Source organism: Lepisosteus oculatus, chromosome 1 (assembly GCF_040954835.1).
Source record: "Lepisosteus oculatus isolate fLepOcu1 chromosome 1, fLepOcu1.hap2, whole genome shotgun sequence".
NCBI lineage: Eukaryota > Metazoa > Chordata > Actinopteri > Semionotiformes > Lepisosteidae > Lepisosteus > Lepisosteus oculatus.
The window spans coordinates 5,233,532-5,256,541 of record NC_090696.1 but is presented as its reverse complement, the minus strand read 5'-3'; the positions used below and the strand labels follow the sequence as shown (position 1 = coordinate 5,256,541).

At 41.4% G+C, this 23,010-nt stretch overlaps 1 protein-coding gene and 1 long non-coding RNA gene across 10 annotated transcripts in view; one reads left to right on the top strand and one right to left on the bottom strand.

The window, feature by feature from the left end:
- Positions 1-894: 894 nt before the first annotated feature.
- LOC107076986 (uncharacterized) lies at positions 895-19,852 on the bottom strand. Its single transcript, XR_001478107.2, has 3 exons — positions 19,447-19,852; positions 13,473-13,901; positions 895-1,695 (listed from the first exon to the last, which is right to left on the bottom strand). It is a non-coding gene; the product is annotated as an uncharacterized lncRNA (long non-coding RNA).
- LOC107076984 (uncharacterized) overlaps positions 17,663-23,010 on the top strand; it is a 19,563-nt gene continuing 14,215 nt past the window's right edge. For 7 of the 9 annotated variants that reach the window (XM_069188980.1, XM_069188946.1, XM_069188924.1 and 4 more), the window contains exon 1: positions 20,763-22,279. In XM_069188980.1, coding sequence (XP_069045081.1) covers positions 22,195-22,279 — 85 coding nt within the window. In that variant the 5' untranslated portion in view covers positions 20,763-22,194. The other 2 variants (XM_015343868.2, XM_015343870.2) reach the window with 2 other exon arrangements.

The following is a 23,010-nucleotide window of genomic DNA, read 5'->3' as shown; positions in this document are numbered from 1 at the left end:
CCTTCTGGGTGTGGGCAGAACGCACTGCTTGGGGCTCGTTGACCAACTGTCTGTATGCAGATGGACAGATGTAACGATGCATTGTGTTCTCTTCCATTGTGAAGTGCCCCAGTTTAGCGATGGGGTTGCTATACTTTAAAAGAGGCGCCGGCCTTCAGAGGAGACATAAAACTGAGGTCCTGACTCTCTCTGCTCATTAATATTCCAGGCCATTTCTCGAAAAGAGTAGGGGTGTAACCCTGGCCTCCTAGCCAACTTTCCCATTGGACTTTACTAATTGTGGCCTCCTAATAATCCCCATATAAGAATTGGCTTCATCACCATGTTCTGCTCTCCACTGATAGCTGCCGTGGGGTGAGTGTACTGTGAGCGCACTATGGCTGCTGTCGCATCATCTAGGTGGGGCTGCACACTGGTGGTGGTGGAGGGGAGTCCCCATTATCTGTAAGCTTTAAGTGGAGTGTCCAGAAAAAGAGCTACTGTATATGTGATAAGGATTATTTATTTACTCATATCCTATTCTTCAGGATGCCTCTTTTCAGCCTGAGGCCTAGTTAGATGTCACCTCTGCACAGTGTGAAAATTAACAAATGTCTGTGCGTGGTGGACCTTTGATCAACGGGAAGCTCAAGAACAAGGAATGACAAATCCGCCACCCTCATTGAGACACTGTGATTTTTTCACACTGTGAAGGCGGTACTTCTTTTTCCCTTCTTTAATTGAACTTCTTCAAAGTCTTTACATTGTAAGTACTGTATACTGGCTGTGATCAGGAAATATAACAAATCTGTGGACAGCCTTTGACTTGTCATACTTAAATAGCTTGTAAAAGGAGAATTTCATTCGTACTGAATTTCAGATGTTAATTTAATAAAACACACTGACAGATTTAGATTTTCAATCAACCAATCAATCAATGTTTATTAATCAAATACACAACAATACAGCATGCAGCAGTAATTGCTGGCAATGAAAGGTCTTTTCTGTAAGCTCACTGGGGGGAATAAAAATCACAAAATTAAAAGTTACAGAATAAAGTTACATAAAAATAGTGCAACAAAAACTCAATGACAAAAACTCAATATGAAGAGAACTGCTACATATCCAGGGTATATGCAATACATTATGTCCAAACAGTGCAATATGCAGTGTGCCAAATACAATGAAAACTGTATGTCCAGGTAGCCTGACCATTTAACAGAGACCATTAGGGTGGTTGCTGAAGGTGACTGCACCTTGGCTGTTTATCAGTCTTATTGCCTGGAGGTAGAAGCTGTTCTGTAATCTGTTGGACTTTGACCGAATGCTTCGGTACCGTTTACCGGACGGTAGGAGGGAAAACAGTTTGTGACTGGGATGACTGGGGTCCTTGAGAATGGACCTGGCCTTCTTCAGACATCTAGCTGAGTAGATCTCCTGGATGTTTGGTAGCTCACAGCCGGTAATGAGCTGCGCTGACTTCACCACCCTCTGCAGTAGTTTGTGATCCAAGGTGGAGCAGCTCCCAAACCACGCAGTGAAGCTCCATCCATTTTCTAACTATGTATCCACTTCAGAGTGGCAGGGGAGCTGGAGCCTAACCTGGCAAGTGCACAAGGAGGGGTACACCAGTCCATCGCAGGGCACACTCTCACACGAACTCACTCCAGGGCCAATTTTCTCACACGTAAATTTACCTACCCGTGTGTCTTTTGGCTGTGGGAGGAAACCAGAGGAAAGCCATGAGTACATGGGGAGATCATACAAACTCCATGCAGACAGCAGCCCAGGTCCAGAATTGAACCCAGGGCCCCAGTGCTGCAGGCAGCAATACTAAGCACTGCTTCAGCATCCAGCTGAGATACACACTTCTTTGTTTTTAATTACTAACTACCAAATGCCCTAGACTGGCTTAATGGCCTCCCACCCAACAGATGGAAGTTTTTTCAAAATGACAGTGATTGAAATACTGTATGCACATCAGAACTCAAAACTGAAGACAACAATAAGCTCCAAAATGACTGGTAGGGCCCCCGCTAGCTCTGTCATGGTTTTTAACCACATCAATGAATAACGGACATCCTGGTATTCTGCAATCACACTTACTTAAGAATAGAATGGGTGACCACTTTTGAAATTTGTGGTCACCAATGTTATTGTTACAGGAGAGTCAAAAGGTACCTTTCATTTGTAGGTTCTGTTCTACTCACAAAAAATCAACCTGCCGCATCCCTGTGCTCCTGCAAAAGCATCAGTATAAAAGAGTTTTAAGACATTTTGAATGTTATTTTCCTTCATTGTTGAGATTTACAGTTAAGGGGGAAACAAGCTTTTTTGTGAAGGACTGACATTAGAGCTTCGAAAGTAGGAGTCCATATGGGACTGAGAATCCAATTGCAGACGAAACTTCATATGTGCCTGCTTGTGCTTCTGATATGATTGTGGTGCGTTTACTAAAATAGTTTTCTTAGTGGTTCTTGAATCGTCTGTTTGCAACTACTGCCTTTATTCATAGAAATGTTCACGAGGGAAGAAATATATTAATTCTTGCATTTTTTTAACCACTTTATCAAATAGAGGGTTTCAGAGAAGCCATAGCCTGTCCCATCAAGCAACGGGCACTCAAACACACTCACAACACGACCAGTTTTCCCAGAAGACAATTAAACTACCAGTATGTCTTTGGGCTGTGGGAAGAAAGCAGAGCACCTGGGGGAAACATACAAACTTTATACAGACAGCACCCTGGGATTTGAACCTTAACCTAGGGCCCAGCGCTGTGAGGGAGCAGTACTAGCCAGTGAACCACACAACACATTATAAAGCAACTATAAACATGCTTATCATAGAAGAAATAGAAGAAGAAGGTAATTGTTTTTATTTCTTAAAATGAGGTAAACCTAAAAAAAAGTACTCTAATATTTGTCATGTGAACAGTGACGTTTAAAAAGAAATAAAGCTAATGATGTAATTTTGTTCACTTTCTGAGTACCGTAACAGAGTACTTTATTCTATGATATGATACCTCAGACTGAAACTCATGCACTCACATACTGTTAAGCATAATTAAAGTGTGTTTGCCGATAATGTGAGTAAGCCTTAACTAACCCCAAAGACAAATATTGAATATGTGAAAAAAGCTCTTTTTCAAAATGAATATTGGAAGCTGTGTATTCTGTGTAATTTTTTTTTTATTCATGAGAACACTAGTTTAACTTCTGTGACCTATTTAAATAGGTCAATAAAAATACAATTTTTAAAGTCATTTCTGTTATTATCAAGCACCACGTGCCATGCTGCTCTGTTCTTCTGGGAAGAACGTATGAAGAGTGACTCATTTTCTAACGAATCAAAGCTGATATTTCCAGAAACCATTTCTTGTGCTTCACTCACAATCACGTGTGACAAAAGTGCACCTGTACTGTCATGTTTCTGGGAAAGCAGGTAGTTTGTTTCGAGTGAAAGTTGATGTTACAGAGCTTCTCTTGTCAAGGAGCTATTTATCACAAGAGCACAAGGCCACAAGAACATAAGAACAGAAGAAAGCAAGGACACAAGAAAACAAGTAGTCCAGGTGGGTAGCTGCATCAGCATGCGTAGGCTGCATAGAAACAAGTGAAAGGTTTATTCCGTGCTGAAAAGAGAAGAAAGGAAACACAGTGTTTTGGCTGTGGAGCCTTCTTCGGGTGTTTCCACAGCAAAAACATTATGTTTCCTTTCTTCTCTTTTTAGCATGGAACAAACCTATTACTTGTTCCTGTCACAGATGTCGGAAAGGGCAAGGCCTATAGTGGAATGACTAGGTGAGCAGTAGAGACCCTATGCGTAGGGGTAAAAGGGGCAACACGGAGGTTAGCCCAGGCTCAGGGGGTCAGACGATGTTGGTTTAGAAACCTGTGCCCTCAGGCCACGGATGTGGGGCGACCTGGTGCTAGGCGGGTCTCAGGACATCCGTACCCTCAATGCTGAGCGAGGAGCAGAGCAGACACAGGAAGTAAATAGGCTCCACAAGAAGACACACCGGAAAGACATGAACAATCACAGGGAACTAGGAACAGGACAGAATAGTAGCACCTTCTAGGTGCACAGGGCATGACAAGGACGGCTCCTGACACCCAAAAAAGAGCTGCACAGCACTGGGAGGGGAGGAAAAACCTCATTTAATTGAAAGGAAACCTCTGGGAGTCCATGGCTGAGAGCTACCCCCTCCACCGGGGTAAAAAAGCTTTATTGAGTAGAGGAATGGAGGACCGGACTGGGCTTCAGAGGAGCGAGACAAAAAAACAGACCAAACTAGACCAGTCTGAACAGTTAAGTGTCCAGAGAAAATCCCGTACAAACACACCTGTGGTTTGTAGAGAAATCTCCAGTTCTGACACCGATTTATTTCACTTCCTGTCTGGAACACAAAGCCAGCAGGGGCTCCCTGTCAAATATTGCTGGTGAGAGATTGCTAAAGGTTTTTTATTTCAAGAAGCAGGGTTAACAAACTTAAACTTAACATGCAAAGCAATGAAAGGGAATTTTTTTGCCTGGTGTAAAATTTAAAATATCTGCTTGTTGCACATTTGGTATATTTTTAAATTTAACTTGTTAAATAGTGTTCAAAAAGGCTGCTTCCCCAAATTCTCAGTGTTTTATTTATCATGAAAGTGCATTTGATTACATCGACTCAAACAAGAAACATGCAACTTCATTTTGCATTTCCAAAAAGTATCATTAATGTTCCTGAAGCTGTATCTCTGTCTATATTCATGCTCTTACATTCATGTTCTATGTGCTCTTGAAGCACATCTGAGCAAATTTAATTTGTCTTAAGGTGTAACGAGAGTGATGTTCCTACTCAGTGTTTGAATTACATGAATGCACAATGTTAGAAATCCCTTTACTATTTTCAGTGGATATTCCTATTATGAATTGTTGCTTCCTCTTTGATATTTTCTTGTATTATTTTCAGCAGAAGTGAACCTTCCAAATTTTTTGCAAAACAAGTTTACATATGTAATTATTTTTCTCAGACTATCTCTATTTTGAGTATCCAATAGTATACTAAACTACTAAATCAAAGTACTACAATTTAAAAAAGTTACAGAATTAATGAAGAAGTGAGTGGGGCCCTTTTCTCCTCCTATTCATTGTCCAAAAACTAGATTTTGTTTTCCACATGAAAAGATCATGTTCCATTACCTGAAGAACTAAAGAAAAGACAGCAAAAAAAGTTAAAATATTCAGAAACACTTATTTTTACTGGAAAATGTCTCTGCAAAGCTAAAATAATCAATGATTTCTAGGATTGCATTCTAAAGCATGATACACGCCACATTTGCTGAAAACACCTGAAATATATTGAATGTGCATATCCTGTAAGTCAGAAAGCCAGCTAATTTCTGCAAAGTCCCAGATGAAAACCCCAGTTTCTCATTTGCAGCAAGGTGACACATTGGTTACAAACTCGCATACTGTACGTTCCAAAAAGGAATTCTTCTAGAAGGCTGAGAAGTGCTTACATAGAATATCTGCTGTTCAGCTGGAAAACCCCTCTGCTCTCACAGGTCTGTCAGAGTGCCTGTATCAGAACTCACTCAGAAACAGGACCAGAGACTTTCTCTACCAAGAAATACAAACCTCTTTAACAACGTTTTCATTTCATTTGATAGCAGAGTGACCTACAGTATAGTGGATACTGTATATTTAACAATAGGGGCGGAGCGGTGGCTCTGAGGCTGTGGCTGGCAGAGGAATCTAATCTGTTGGGCCCCTGAGCAAGGCCCTTCAACCCAACTGCTCCAGAGGCGCCATATAAATGGCTGACCCTGTGCTCTGACCCCCAGCTTCTCTCCCTGTCTGTGTGTCTCATGGAGAGCAAGCTGTGGTATGCAAAAAGACAAATTCCTAATATAAGAAATTGTATGTGGCCAATAAAGTGATCTTAATTAGTTAACTTAATTAAGTTAACTAATTAATTCGTTTTAAAGCTAGTTTTAAAGAGTTGTCTGACTAACGACATGTTAGGCGAAAAACCCCGCGCATCACCACAAGAACCTCATATCAGCTGTCAAGCACGGTGATGGAGGGGTGATGATATTGGGCTTGCTTTGCAGCACAGGACCTGGATGCCTCACAGCCATTGAGCCCACCATGAATCCCTCTCTATACCAGTGCATTGTAGAGGACAATGCGAGACCATCTGTCCAACAGCTGTCCTACGGGTGAAAATCCGTAAGGCTGCAGGGCCTGATGGGATACCACCTCGCGTCCTGAGGACATGTGCAGCCCAGCTGACCACAGTGTTTACAGACATCTTTAACTCCTCCCTGTCACAGTCCATGGTCCCCACCTGCTTTAAAAAAACCACTATTGTTCCAACCCCCAAAAAGACAAAAGTGACATGCCTGAATGATTACCGCCCAGTAGCATTAACATCTGTGGTGATGAAATGCCTGGAGAAGCTGGTGTTGTCACACATCAACTCCACCATCACAGAGTCCCTGGACCCCCTGCAGTTCGCCTACCAGAACAACAGATCAGTGGATGATGCTGTCTCCCTGGCTCTGCATACAGCCTTGGAACACCTGGACACTAAGAACTCGTATGTGAGAATGCTGTTTGTGGACTACAGTTCAGCATTCAATTCCATCATACCCTGTCAACTGGTGACAAAGCTCAGGGGATTAGGTCTGTGCAACTCTGTCTGCAACTGGCTGCTGGACTTTCTTATCGAGAGACCACAGGTGGTGCGGATAGGCAATAAAACATCAACACCACTCACCCTGAGCACTGGAACCCCACAAGGCTGCTGTCTGAGTCCAAGGTTGTACTCCCTATTTACTCACGACTGCACAGCAAGACACAGCAATAACCGCATCATCAAGTTTGCCGATGACACCACTATAATAGGACTGATCAGTGATGATGACGAGTCCACTTACAGGGATGAAGTTGTACAGCTGCTTAGGTGGTGTCATAGCAATAACCTGGACTTGAACATAAAGAAAACGAAAGAGCTAATAGTGGACTTTCGGAGACACAGGCCACACACTCACAGCCCACTCAGTATTGATGGAACGGAAGTGGAAACAGTCACCAGCTTTAGGTTTTTGGGAATTCACATCTCTAAAGATCTAACCTGGACTGTGAACACTGACTCTATCATGAAGAAGGCTCAGCAGCGCCTTTATTTCTTGAGGTGCCTCAAGCGATGGGGGATGCCAATACATGTGTTGGTGAACTTCTACCGCTGCACTATCGAGAGCGTCCTCACCAACGGGATCACCGTGTGGTATGGCAACACCTCTTCGCGAGAAAGAAAGGCACTGCAGAGAATGGTCAATATGGCCCAGAAGATCATCGGCTGCGGTCTCACCGAGATTAAACAGCTCTATGAGGACCGCTGCCGTGGTAGAATTCTGGCCATCACAGAGGACAGTCACCACCCAGGGCATGAGCTCTTCACCCCACTGCCCTCAGGCAAGAGATATAAGAGCATACGGACACTTACCACTAGATTCTTCAATAGCTTCTATCCACAAGCAGTGAGACTGGCGAACACATTTAGCCATCCCCCTCGGACCACACCTACACCATCACCATCTACCTCATTGTAATTTATTTATTGTACGTCTCCAGTCATTGTTTACACGTCTGTATTGTTTACATTCAAACTGTCTGCATGTTTACTTGCACATTGTCTATTGTTTGTTTGTACATTGTCTTGATGCACTGTTTGCACTTTGTTTTGTTTTTTACACTTGTTTTACAATCGAGAGACTTTCTGTAAGTAAGAATTCCATTGTACCAGTACCGGTTACATATGGCAATAAAGTTCAAGTTCAAGTTCAAGTTAAAGCTTAGCCGAAAGTGGATCGTGCAACAGGACAATGATCCAAGACCCACCAGTAAAGCTGCAACTGAATGGCTGAAAAAGAAAAGAATCAGTATTTTGCAATGGCCAAGTCAAAGTCCAGACCGCAGCCCCATTGAGACCCCATTTCTGTGGTGGGACCTAAAGAGAAGTGTGCACAAATGAATGCCCTCAAACTTCACTGAGCTAAAGCAGTTTAGTTAGGAGGAGAGGGACAGAATTCCTCCCAGGCGATGTGAGAGACTGATAAACTCTTACAGAAAACATTTACTTCAAGTTATTGCTGCTAAAGGGGGTTCCACATATGACTGAATTGAGGGGCACACTTACGTTTTCACAGAAGGCCATTAGATGTTGGCTTTTGTGTTTTACAAAATTATGACAAAGTAAAATGTATGTGTGTTATCTGTCACATAAGGTTAGAGTTATCTACTCTTAGGACTTGGTGATGACTAGATAAAGGTCAGATATATAAATATGTAAGATATGTCTTAATATGTAAAACTATAGAATGGTAAAGAGATATACTTTCTTTTTCACATCACTGTAGTTACGATGGGAGCTCTGTTTTGGGAAAAGAATAAATGTATTTCTTTATTTAAATCTAGTCCTGGTTAGGATCTGTTTTATGTATTAGGACAATGGTTCTCTATTTGGCTAATTAAGATTTTGTTGTCTTCAGATTATAAGGTTAGAATTCTACCCTTTCTTTGTCTAAAGAAGACAGGTCTCTGATATTAATTCACTTATTATCTGTAAATAGTAATGAAATGTGTGTACAGACTTTATGTTATTTATCTTAATAAATATTATCCCGTCTACATTTGGGCCTGGCTATTACTCTATTATCAGACTGTGCTGGAGTATAAAAGACAAAGTGCTGTGAAACACTAATTCTTGTCTTTAGGGGGTGACATTATTAATCTTTATTATTTGCTTGCATATCTGAGTAGTTGAGTAACCTCCCTATTTTGTAATTTTATCACCACCCCAATCTGTAACAATAAAATGTAATATAATCAAAGTCTGCATTGTTTTTCTCTTAATTTTACACTTCATAATATATTAAGGCAAATGTAATCTAAAGATAGGCTGTTATCTTTTATAAGAAAATACATTGTGCAACTATAAAAGTGGAATACTATACTGTACTGCAGAGTAAAAGGAAATCGTACTGTACATCCACAAATCTACTGTACCCTCATTTCTAGTTTTACAACTGATAATTATTTTTAGTGACTAAAAACGTCTACAGTTCTTTCCATCCCTTCCCAAATACTTAGTCAAAGGATTGCTCTTGTTTCCAAAGAGCCAACCAGTACATAACAGTGATAACTGGAGTACCAGTTCAGCAGGCTCTTATTTATAAAAGTTTCAAAGTCAGCGCAAAAACTTAGTTTTTTTATTTTAGTGTGTTTGAAGCTATATTGAATTAAATATCTTAATTACTTGCCTCCATTTCTTCAGTCATCCAAATACACACACACACATCAGTTGACATCACTCCTTCTAATAAATGTAATACTGTTTTTATATATTAAAGTCTCCATACCCTATTTAAAATCTTCTAAATCCTTTATAAACACTTTGCAAAAGGATGTGCGTGACCGTAACTATTTAGGATGAGTGATATAGAAATTATGACATAATGTAACGTAAAATCATTTCCCACACAACATGATGCTGTCACAGAGGAACATGAGACACATTGTTGCAGCATTGCATAATCTCAGATCTGGTATCATAGATAACATTACAGTAATCATACTATAGAACCTAAAAAAAGAACCAGAACAAGAAAAAAAGGCCAGAGAACATTCATTTGTGTCACAACCTCTCCTCACACAGTCAGACAGAATGGTATGCTCTGCAAAACAAAGCAAAGGAAATAAAAAATATGCTTTTACTTATTCTGTCACTATTATCCAAAGCATTACATTTAAAATGATTATTTTTTACTGGGGCAATTCTGGTTACAGTACCTTGATCAAAGGTACTGTACAACCACACTGTCTTACTTGAATAGCAACTATTTCTACAGTGTGGCTTTATTGTCTATGTTCCTTTCACAATTTGTTAAAAATAAGTTAATACAGGAAACTGCTGAAGCAAACTCTCCACTTGCATAAAAGAAACTATTTTAGTGCAATGTTTAATGTTATTTTAGTGCAACAACAAAGCACTGCCATCTTACAATAGTGCTGTACCTTAGATAATAATGATCCAAACAGGGTCATCCACATCTGACCTCAGATTAGATATATATTTGTAAACCTCTACATTGCCCCATAAACAAGTAGAGATATCTGACCAGTAATCTGCTTCTTATGCCTTCTGCTTGTAATCCACTCTAACCACTGTAATCTGCTTGATTCATCATATCAGTTACACCACTGATGTGCTCAATGCCTGACATGGGAATTTGTTCAAAGTCTTTCCTGAGACTGTACAATACATCAACAAGTATGAACACAAGTGGTTTCTTTGCACTATGCACAATACAGTATGTACTGTACGTTTTTCAAAGTTGTACACTTTTTCAGAAAGGATTTGTCATGACTTGGACAGCAGTATTGCTGGCATAAACGCTGTGCAAAATATTTTGATTTTGATTGAGTTCTGATTTTGCTACTTTTTTAAACATTAAGCAATAGTTAAAAAACAAACACCTGTGGTGAGATACCTTGTATTACTGGAAAGGAGTCACAGGAAACCACTAACACAAAACAAAACCTCATCACTCACAAAGCCAGCTGCTTCTTATCACCTTTAGTTTACAGACTTAAAGAGGCTCTTTTTGCATCCTTTGTTTTTAATAAAAATGAAAGCATGACATTTTGAAGAGAGAGTTTTCAAAAGCTGGCTTGCTGCGCTTCGGATTGATGGCAAATGTGCCACAAAGTTTGTTCCAATGCAAGAAAGAAATAAGTAGTTTTTAGTCACACCCTTCAAATTCCCCTTTTCCTAATGAAAAAGTAATACTGTATACTGCATGGCTTTATGATACAGATATTGTTCACCCTTTTGCAGGTACATTTTGTGTTTCCCAAAATTTCCCCAAGGGGTTTTAAGTGACAAAAGTCATATTAATCAGCAACACCGCCAATCTGCTACCCCCTATGATCTGCTTAGTAAAGGGGTTAATTTTTATCTGCTTTGTATTGTGGGGTGGGTGGTTAGGTTTCACTTTAATTTAGTGCAGGGATATACTGTAATTGACTAATTCTCTGAGATCCATGGATAATCCCCTACCAGACGAAGAAGCATTGTAAGGTCATTTCGTTTTTCTTATTTATCATATGTATGTTATAATATATTACATATAATAATGGAATGTAATATAAGAGTCACATTCTGAGATGTAAAATGTGAAAAGTGTTCAAAATTAGGGATGAGGCCTACCTTGGAACTATTCTTTCATTACACTTCTATGCTACCATTGTCAAATTAGTGCTTATTCATATATACAGTACATCTGACTTTTTCATGTTTGCAGTGATTCACATACTGTAGATAAGAAAATAAGAATGTATGAACATGATAAAGGTGAACAAATGATAGGAGGCCATTCAGCCTGTCTAGCCCATGTAGTGGCTGGTAGCTAACTGATGCACGGATCTCATCTAGATGTTTTTTGAAAGAAGACAGGGCATGGGCTTCAATCACATGGCTGGTTATCGTGTTCCACTCTCTCACAACACTGAGCATTAATAAAAGCCCCCTGTTCTGAGTTTAAAATGCATGTAATGAGGTTTCCACACAGTGGGGTCATACTAGTGCATTGAACAATTTTTACATAACATTACTCGATTTAAAATGTATGCTTTTAACAGCATTTCATTTGCTTTTATTTTGCTTGCCCACATTGGCTAGAAAATGTACAGTACATATCTTTCAACATAAACACCTGTCTTCTTTTCATTATTAGCCTCTTTAACCTCACTGTTTCCCAGTCTGTATCTATAGCCTAATGTTTTGCTGCCTCCATATCATATCCTAACCTTGTCAATCAAAGTTTATTTATCAAGTGCACAACAATACAGCATGCAGCAGTAGTTGCTGGCAAGGAAACGTCTTTTGCTGGCAATGAATTGTCTACATTAAAAGTCACTGTGACAGGCAGCCAACTGAAATCACTGCTGGGAGGAGACAAACGTTTGGTCCTTACAATCAGGACATCTGACAGCTGGGCTCCTCTTATTTAAACGTGTTCCCCTCCAGCAGGTGTGAGCCAGCCAGGGAGAAGGCAGTAACCCTGCTCACCAGGGAGCTGTGGGAGAGAAAGAGTCTGACAAATCTTGACAGTGCGAGAAGAACGAGCCACAGAAGGATTTTCTATTTTTCCTACTGAAAGGAAAAAAATTGTACTGAAGCTCCCTTTGATTTTGAACTTCATGCTGACACTTTTTTACCCAGCCTGTCACAGTTATCTGATAAATGTTTGCCCAAGGTTGAATTTTATGTAAATATTTTTTAATGTTTTTTTTTTCCATTTGCTGCGTCTACACTGACATTAAACCCACTTTTGATATCACCAAGTTATTTCCTGCTGGGAGAAGTGGGACATGGTTACCATAAAGAGGTTCTTCTTGCTGGTTCCAGCCCTGTCTTTTCCCCTGAACGTACGTGCCAACACTACTTATCGGCAGCTGCACCTTCCTGTGCTCTTTCCTTTGGAAGAAGGGCCGAGGTTTTACAGCGAGTGGCTTGAGCTAAACGGTCATGTTTTAGAAGATGATACCCCTGGATTCTTTCACAAAACAGCTGGAAATCCTCCTCTATTCAGGACAGCAGGCACTTCTTTGCACAAAGTGATGTGAAAGCCTGGAAAATTCCACCCATCCACATTACTGAAACCGATGCCCTAACATCCTTCAAGAAATCGCTGGGTGATCAATTAGCTACTACACACCAACTACTACTAATGAGCTAGATTGGCAAAAGTTAATATTAATAATAATAATAATTGCTTACACTTATATAGCGCTTTTCTGGACACTCCACTCCATTATTATTAATATTATTATGTCCAACACCCTGGAACAGGAAACCACACTAAAGAATGTGAGCACTGTCTTACTTTATCAGATCAAAAATGTGCAGTCTTGACATTAGGAAGTGTGACACAATCCCAGATAACAAACAGAACGGACACAACCACAAACTCGAGTAACCTGGCCTTGTAAGTAATCGTACATCTTGATTCAATTGTGCATTTGACGGTACTTGTTTCAGTAACGCTGGCCTCTATACTGAATGTTTATATCACCTGAGGAAGGACTTTTATTTAAGTTAATTCTTCATTTAAGCGGTTATTTCACTGTCTCTGCAGTCCAATGGAAAGTCTGTATTCCTGGGGCAGAAGCACAGTTAATCCACCCAATTTCCACACAAATTGCAATTTAAATAGGACTGCATATTGTCTGAATGTCCTGCGGGTCTCACAAGAACAAAAGTGGCATCTCATGTCTGTTAGTGCTCTGACTGGCAGGATGGGTGAACACAGAAGTTTGACATGTGGGTGTCCGCGTGGTGATGGAAGAGTGGCCTGACGTCACTGACACAGACGTAAGCCCCTCCTCTTAAGGACCCACCAGTCCTTCCTCGTTAACTTTTGATTTTCTGCACCTACCTCCAGTTCCAGCCTTCCCTTTAAAAGTCCGACACTCCCACCATTCCGGGCTCAGCTTTGGAAGATGGACGCCAGGAAGCCCAACCAGCGAGTCCAGGAGAGGCTCGACGGCAAAGGCTTCGGAACGGCGTCCTGACAATCTGTGTCCGGGGCTGGGAGCGCCGGGCCCCGTTAACCCTTTTTATTCTCCCCTGGTCCTTCGCCGGATCCCGCTCCGGCTGTTAACTTTGTCTTGTCTTCGTCACGGATGGACCACCCGGCTCTGGACATGTGCCTTCCCATGGATTTCCTTACAGACTCCCTGGACACGCCCCCTTGAGCCCCAGCGCACCTTGGACACGCCCCCCTGCCCTTCTTCCAGCCCCTATCCAAGTTTTTTTCCTGGTTTTCGTCTCACTCCCCTCCGGATTCTGCCATCTGCATCGGGTCCTGAAAAACACCTCGTGACAGTCACTGGAGCTGCCTGCCTTCAGTCGGGCAGGGTATCCAGTTACCTGCCTCCCATCGCCTGTGGGAGTTCCAGGTCTAGATTTACCCTGGATTTAGAAACCTGTGGAACGTTGAGGAAACACTCTTTGTATTTTCAAAAGTCTAAAAAAGCATTGCATTGCATTCACAGGCCTAAAACACTTTGCACCCTCGTTTCAAAAAGGAAACTTAAAAAATACATGTAATCTATTGATACTGCATTCAAGTAAATAATTTCCATGGCAATTCAACTGCTTTCATTAACATATTATTTCATGTGTATAGGACATGTAATTAAAATATGTTGAAGAATCATTTTCAAACAATCTGTCCTTTGTTAAACAGTCATTATAGAAGGATGTATTTCCTCAAAAGAAAGACCAAGTTAAACTGATTGGTAACTTAAACTGTGATATTGTATCTATATCACTAGCCAATAAGAAAATAATTAGTATCAATAGCATGTTGATATATCCTTTCAGTCAGTGCTAGCTCATAGAAATCTATCGTGTGCTTTTGCCCTAATAAAAAGTTAAATGAGGGCATGTTTCACCTTGGATGCACAGAATGAATTTCTGCTAGCTAGCTATGGAAGAGACATCAAAGAACAGAGGTCATTGGAGCCTTACAAGAGCCCCCATGCTGAATGCCACCTGTTATTCATGAGTAACATCTTCTCTTGCTTTCCTTTCTTAAAAACACCAAGACAGTGTCATTGAACAGCTTTTGAAAAACAAAAGCACCATAAGACGTTTGATATTAGTCAGGCCAGCTCACCAATCTGGTTGATTTATTCACCTCCATAAAAAAAACTCCCCTCTGACTTTCAACACATCATTCTATTCCTAGCAATCGCAAAGAAGTTCAGAAAGGGTTAAGGCTCTCTCAATTTCCACACACTCATCCCTGTGCAACCCTTGTGATGATAATGATAACAGTAATAATCTTTTCTATCAGTTGTTGATCACTTGTGATTTATGCGGAATAATGATATTCTAAAATGTTTCAGCCTTACAAAATGAGAAATCAAAGCTGATTAATTTATGATAACGGGCATATTTAAAAAAGACATATTAAAATCTGTTGCTAACAGATCCCCATCCCTATCAAAATACATCCAACATAAACAGGACGAGAGGAGTGTCAGATGTCAAATGAGACAGCCAGTATTTGGCATACCTACATTTCTTCCTTTTATGTAAGCTTTTGAGAAACTCTTCTAAGGATGATTGTGAGAAGTCATATTTTCAGACAAAGCATTGTATGTAGAAAGTTACCCAGCCATGTTCCAAAAACTCATAAGTGAAACCAACTTCTTTCAAGAATCAGCTGGATGAGACCCTTGAATCAGGTTGCTACAAAAACAAGCGTCCATTTCTTATTTTATCTGGTCTCATATTTGAATGAAAACAGTGAAGCAGAAGACCGGGGGTTTCAAAATGATATTCAAAAACCTAAAACACTCACAAACAATTTCAACGTAAGCTCCCGATAAGAAATTGGAAGAAGGGGACAGTATACTCTGAAGGAAAGTACATAATCAAAAGTGTCATCCTCTTTATTTTATCTAGTGCAGAGTGTCAGACCCAGCTCCAGGAATGAGTGCTGTCCTCTGGTTTCTCTTCCACAAAAGCCCTCAAATAGTGGGTCTAGTTATTCAATTAGCAGCACAACTTTAACATTCCTAATCAAGCTCCAATTAGTTTTATAAGTTACTAATTAAAAGAATGTTTCGTTATTAACTGTAAAATGACCTTGAGAAAAATCCTATGCATAAGAAAATGTTTAGATTATTTGATATGATTATAAAACAAGTAAGAAACTATCAGAAACAGAAAAAGGCAAAAAAAAAACAACAGTGAAAACAGATCAGACAGTAAAGCCTAATTTTACTTTTACAGGAAATGGGAATGTGAAATTATTGGAGTTAAAAATTGTGGACTGGAGGTGAAACTAAACATCTTACTGCATCGCCCTGTCTTTCTGAAGCAAAACACTCAAATTCAGCATTATGCGACTACTCTCGTTCACGTGCATCACTGTCGCTTCCGTCGACAGTCTGTATGCAAAGTACAAGGAAATCCCGAGAGAAAGGAAAAAGGACACGCTTTTAAAAATCTGGATTCAGCTGTTCCAAGGATCACAGCCTTTTCGTGCTCCTTTCCGTGACATTCGGGCTGGAGACACACGATTTCAAGGCTTTGCACTCTGTTTACAGCCGATACAGGTGTAACACATTCTGCGCGTACAGCCCCGTGCCTGAATTAAATTATACGGCTGAAACGTAAGGTGCTCAAGTGTTTATCCGGGGCGGGTGGAGGTTCTCACCAACTATGCAGTGTCTTCCGTTTTCATGAAAGAGTTTACGAATCCTGCCTTTTGTCAGAACGCCGTGACGGGTTTCTGATTTCCTGCCCTCACGCTGGGGCTGACGCTGAACAGTAGTGAAGTTGCAAGAGCACATCCTTCAGCTCATCACTCGGTCCGACAGAATTATAAAGTGCCTTCTGTTTTATACAGAATGCACCGGAAATAGACATGGTTATAATTGGTGCTCTTTCTCGGCTGTTATTGTGTGTGATGTGAGGGACTGGAGTGGGGCTTGAACACATGTAGTGTTGAATCCCAGATACATGTCTTAGGTCAGCGACTGTATTTCTCCACAGTGCAAGCTCCATTGATTTCATTTCGTCAATTACTGTATGTTTTGCATTCTAAAAAAGAACGCTACATACACTGTATACCACTTAACAGCATTTTATTATAATCATATGCATAGCAGGTCATTAATTACTTGGATTTAAGATTATTTGGATGTGATGTAAATACATGTAGAGTACTGTAACTACTGTAAATTAATATACTGTAAACTGTTGAATTCCTGTCATTCAAAGAATCATCCGCTCCAGAGTTCATGTAACCGTGTACTTTTACTGAAGTCAAGACTGCTCTCTTTTGCTGTGGCCTCTTTTCTGCAGCAGGTCAGTGATTATCCGACGCCCTAGTAGGTAAGGAAAGGGGATCGTCGGATTTTCCCGTTAACGTTTTTCTCGAAGCTTGTTTTTGTACATTCTTTTGTGGTACCGTGAATGTCTTTACTGTGTGAAAGTGTTAAAAGCAAAGCCTGAAGTACACAAAAACACACGAACAGATTACAAGTCTTTGAGTACTGGGGGTGGCGCGTACTCGACCTGGTAGCTCTTTGATCTGCCGGATCAACCGCAGGGCATCGGCTAGAGCTTTTTGGTAACGTGTTGACGACTGACCCACAGAATACTCTAAATGAGTCAGATGAATATTCCTCATAAACATTACAATAGGTGTAAAAATAGGTTTTATTCTGAGAAGTGCGGAATTTCCGAAGCCCGCACTACCACAGCTACAAAAGCCAGTGGAATGCAGAGGGGGACGCCTTCCGCAAAGTGAAGAAAGACATGTCAGAAGTACGATTCGACAATTCATTGTGTTGCTGTGAAACGTAATAAAGGGATTCGCTGTGGTATTTGGTGCGTATTTGGTGCGCTGTGGTATGCTGCGCAGTCTTCCGACCGGCGTGTAGTTTCACTGACTACAGATTTTCACGTCGCTAAAAAGTTTAAAACCAACCGCGAGAAAGTCTTGTCACGCCTGTTCTGTGTGTAGCAGGAGCCGTACTTGGTGCAAAAGGAAATGCCCGAATACGGCGTGGCGATGCCTGGAGACAGCTCCCGTCTGTCTCGCAGCATCGAGTAGCGTTGGTAAAAATTCGCTGCTGCTCTTTGAATAACATTTTTATTCAAAGAGAAAAAAAAATAGCATTCGAACTCTTGTTTGTTTTGCTTCGTCCTTCTCCACATTAAGATGATTATTGTACGTTACTAATTGGCGCACCGGCGCGGTGAATTGGTGTAGTCGAACCTTTTGCAATTTGGTTTTACTGTAGGGTAGTCGTGTGAATGTTTCAAAACACCCTTTTTTAAGTCTGTCTCTTCACACGTCTACTCCCTTGATTTGCAACCGCAGTTCAGGAAATCAAGATGATCTGTTTCTAGGGGCGATATCTCCCTAGCAGCGTGCGGATTTTCTATGGTTCTCGCAGAGTGCTCACAAAGTGCGCTTTGTTTTTACAGAACAGGACAGCTGTGCACCGGGGCGATTCTGTTTTTTGACTTATTTCCGCATTGAGTCATGCTGCATCATAACCTGTCTCGCTCGCAGTTTGACAGCGCATTCCTGAACATCAAAAAAGAATTCAAATCATGAATTGTGTGCGACACTCGTGACTCTGCACAGGAAGGCAGTAACGATAAACTACTGCGTGGTCTATATGGACTACCGAATAATGTTTATTCTGTTTTGTTTTGCTGCTATCCTCATCCAAAGTAGGTATTTTATTTTTTATGCATTTGTAATCTTGCATTTCTCTGTGGTTGGACATGCAACTCATCTCGGCGAGCTGCTCGCTTTCATGGTGCAGGCATTTGAGGCAAAGCTACAACAAAGAAAATCGCTTTCTTATTTAAAGTCGCATATTTAAGACGGAACAAGTAAAGGTTTATTCCGCGTTGAAATTTACTTGTTCCTTTGCAGCCTACGCATGCTGACGCTACCTACTTGAATTTATTAATTTAATTAAGATTGTAGATCGATTTATTTTCTCTAGATTGTTTGGACACAATCTAGATTCTATTAACCTGTTTTTTATTAGCAGTCTGTATTAAAGTATGTTTACTTTGTTGCAGAAAGTACAGTATGTCCAATTTGTACTGCCTGCGCTGTTATTCTAGGTTTCCGATGTTCAAGCAGACGGCATTAAAACAAGTCCGCGGCACTTTGCAAAACCGATAGTTGACCTTTTATAATACGTTTTTTTATTGTGGATTGTTTCGGTTAATTAAAGACTCTTCAGTTTAAAGTTCGCCACAGTTGTTTCGAGAGTCCATGTTGTTCACACTTCATCCGAGGCGCAACACAAGATATCCACTCTGGGAACTCCTAACGGAGAACTCCGTTAGACAACATGAGGACATTCTTCGAAGCGCTTAAGGTATATTGAATTGTACTTGAGGCAATGTGAGGCGAGAGAACGACTGGCCAAATTTTTCCAGTGTCAAAAATTTAAATGAGGTCTGTTAAACGCTACTTCGTGTTAACATCATTTAAGGCTATTTTATACAGGTGCTCTCCGTCGCCGTCGTTCAAAAACCAATGTGCACAGTCAACTTTTAAATAACATAAATCGCACTGTACCTTTAAGAAGAGTGAAAATCTGTTTACCCGTGAAGTCTTTACTTTTATTTTTAGGAGTAGCTAGGGAGGAAATGGTAAGCGTTCACCTTTCGAAAACGTCACACTTCACCGAGCCTGAGAATAATATGTAAAGTCACAATAACGGAGCACGCGTTACAGAACCCGCAGTACAAGCTAGCAGAGCAAGCAGCTACAAATACGCCGTTTTAATTAAGTGATTATGAGGAGCGTTCTCACTTCTTTAAGAAATGCAGCTCGTAAAAAAAGGCCGGCTTACCTGACTGGCAAGATCATACAGTTGTAAGGCACGACTTATATCGCAAGCGGTTATTGTTGTTATAAATTAGGACCTTGTAATTTGCTGCCCTCGCGTGACCCGTCTGGGCACAGCTACAGTGTGCATTTTTCTCCGTGTAAGCTTTTTTTTTTTACACGACCACATTCTTCTTTAAAAATAAAGATCTCAGGAGTTTTATAAGTATATTGTCGCAGTCCGCATCCCCCCGGCGTCGAACCGTCCCAACGATCAGTCCCTTTTTCACGCCAGCTTCGCCCTGGCCTCGCCGTTGCAAACCGAAGAGCGATCCCGGCGCGCTCTTTCCCTCTTTCCCGTCTGCGTGCAGAGGACGCTTCCTTTCTCTCTGCCTTCCTGGGGTTTCCTGCTCCGTGACCAGCGCGCCCCACGGGCACGAACAGGGCAATAAAACCGTCAGAGAGCTTGCGGGCGGTCGGGTGCCACCGCCGGCCGAAAAGGCGCCGTTCGCTGCAATAGTTTTCGAAGGGGGCAGCCCCTACTGTTACCAGAGAACGATTTTACATTTTAAAATTGAAGTGCATACCGTAGGAACATCAAGGTTACAAACAGCAGCCAGTTTGGGCCCTCTATATTTGACACGTTGCTAGTGGCTATTTGACCCATATCTTGTAACAACAGTGTACCATCTTCCACACCATGGCTGTCCTATACTCCCACCATCCTTTTTACAAAGAATTTGTCCCCTGTTCTCGGCTTTAAAAGCACTCTCATGTGTCTTCCACTTGTGTCTCTGCCTCACCTTTTACTCATTGAAAAAGGTACCATGTTTATATATAGTAACGACTTGAACATAACAGGATTTGAGAAAGGTTACACATTGAAGACGGTGAGGCCTTTTCAACATTTCTTCTAGAAGTTCTTTGTTTCCCCCAGAGCCAGTAGTGCGCCCACAGACCAGCACAAGATAGCAGAACTTCATACTTGCCCTTGTTATCACACTAACACTCCAAATACATCACTGTCTGACTAGAGAAAGAACACAAGGACAGAAAAGCACCCACAAGGGATGCATACCCAAAAATAAATGAGGTCCATAGTCACCATAACCCGAAATGTACTGTATCTCCCGGAAAGGAAAATGCAGTAGCTTTCCACCACACTGGAGGAAGAGATGAAACCCTGCCTATTCCTTCAGGTCTACCGCTCCCAAACAGTACGTCCCATTGTGCTCCATCCACCTGTTCCCTCTGCAGCAGATACAGGCTAGGAGAGGGGGAGAAGGTTTCTGGGGTCTTCTGCTGCTTTTTCTTTGAGTCCTTTTTCTTTGAGTCCAGTGGTGCAATGTCCATGTCTCAAATCCTTTATTTTTCCAGTCCTCTACTGGGGAAAATTTGTATGGACACACAGCACTCCTGTACAGTTCAATAGAATGCAAACAAAAAAAAAAGAAGAAAAGAAAAACATTGCACATCACTCTATTGCACATGTACAGTATAACACATAGCAACATGTAACATTTATAACACATCACAAAACATATTGCACTCAAGTGGGTTGTAAGAGTCAAAATTGTGTTTATCCTTGACATTTGCATTGACAGCTTTAATGGATAGTGGAACAAAAGAAGGTTTGTATCTGACTTACATTTGGGAACCCTAAAACGTTTGCCAGAAGGAAGAAGTTGGTATTCAGAGTTGAGGTTGTGGGAGGGATCTGATATAATTTTTCCTGCCTGTTTGATTAGGGATTTTTCGAAGATTGTCTGCAGGGAGGGGTGCTGTTTCACTCCCTTGACCTTCAGAGCTGTCTGGATGAGGCGGGTAATTTGTGATTTTAAATGAACTGATAGATTACCAAACCACACTGTAATCCCATATACATAATGCTCTCAATTACAGCACGGTAAAAGAGTAGCATTGCTTCCTGTCGAACCCCAAACACTCTTAGCCTTCGCAGGAAATATAAGCTCTGCTGAACTTTGGAGCAAACACTCTCAACACTCTCACTGTCTATGTGTACTCCTAAGTACTTATAAGAATCAACCTGAGTGATAAGTTTGTTGTGGATTACTACAGGATTACTACCTCCATGCATTAAGCCAAGCACAGCTGTATCATCTGAGAATTTGAAAATGGAGTTGCTTTGACTACTGCTTGTACAATCATTTTTATAAAGTGTGAACAGAACTGGAGAGCTCACACAGCCCCGAGGGGCACCTGTGCTAATAGATCGTGACTCGGAAAGAGTTTTGTTGACCCTGACATACTGTGTACGATGTGTTAAAAATGAATGGTACCATCTGATAATGTTATGGTTAACAGACACTTGCTTCAACTTGCTTATCAATAGACGAGGCTGCAGTGTATTAAATGCAGAGCTGAAGTCCACAAGCAGCATCCGAGCATGGGCATTGGGGTCCTCTAGGTGTTTTAGAACGAGATGCATAATGCTGTTAATTGCATCTTTGTTCTGGTTTTCTGGTGATCGCTAGGGCTGGGGGGTATCAAGTGCAAGGCGCTGACAGTGTGCAGTTGAGCTGGGGCCTTCTCCCTGTCCTCGGGGCCCAGCCTGTCTCACACGTCACCATCAACTGCGTGGTAACTGAATGGCGTCCAAGGCAAATGGTGTGTCAATGCCCAGCTGTCCCCAGAAAGGCCTGGAGAACCTGATTAAAAGAGAAGGGAAGCAGACGTAAGGAAAGAGAAGCACACCAAATCTGGCCGTTACACAGTATGTGTACTCTAAAGGAACAAGTAATAGGTTTATTCCATGCTGAAAAAAAGAAGAAAGAGAACACAACGTTTCGGCCGTGGAGCCTTCTTCAGGTGTGAGAGAGACAGGGCAGTAGGCAAAGGTAAAGTAGCGGGAGAACAAAGGTTGGGAGGGAGGAGGAGTGAGAGGTGGGAGCAGGGGACAGAAAGAGAGGCCAATCAAGAGGTGTGAAGTCAGAATGGGTGCAGAGAGGTGTGAAATGAAACTTCCAATGAATGGAGAAAATTTAAAAGAACAGTAATCTGTCGTTAAGGGAAGGGAGAATGTGTGATCCTAGCTGCAGAATAATTTTAGTTTCGGTGGTCTTTCTGATGTATGAGTTCGGAAAACTGTCTTTGAGAACACAGACGGAGAGATTAGAGTGGTCGTGGCCGTCAGAGGTGAAATGAGAAACAATGGGCTTGGAGAGATCTTTAATCTTCACAGCCCTGACGTGTTCTCTGAAGCGGTCTCCGAGTCTCCTTCCTGTTTCTCCAATGTAGATGGCTGGGCATTTACTGCAAGAGATACAGTAAATAAGGTTGCTGGAGGTACAAGATGCTGTCTGGGTGATCCGGAATTGTCCTGAGGGGCCTTGAATGAGTGTGGTGGTGGCTGTGTACTTGCAGGTGATACAGCGAGCTCTGTTGCAAGGGAAAGTGCCTGGTGTGGATGGTTGTCGAGGGCGGTCAAGGGAGCTGTGAACAAGGAGGTTACGCAGATTATGTATACTCTAAGTCAATCTAGCCCTCAAGCGACTGCCCTACCCACAGTGGTTGTGACAGAAACAGTTTAATATATGGAGTAGGATAGACCATGGAATTTGTTCATGTG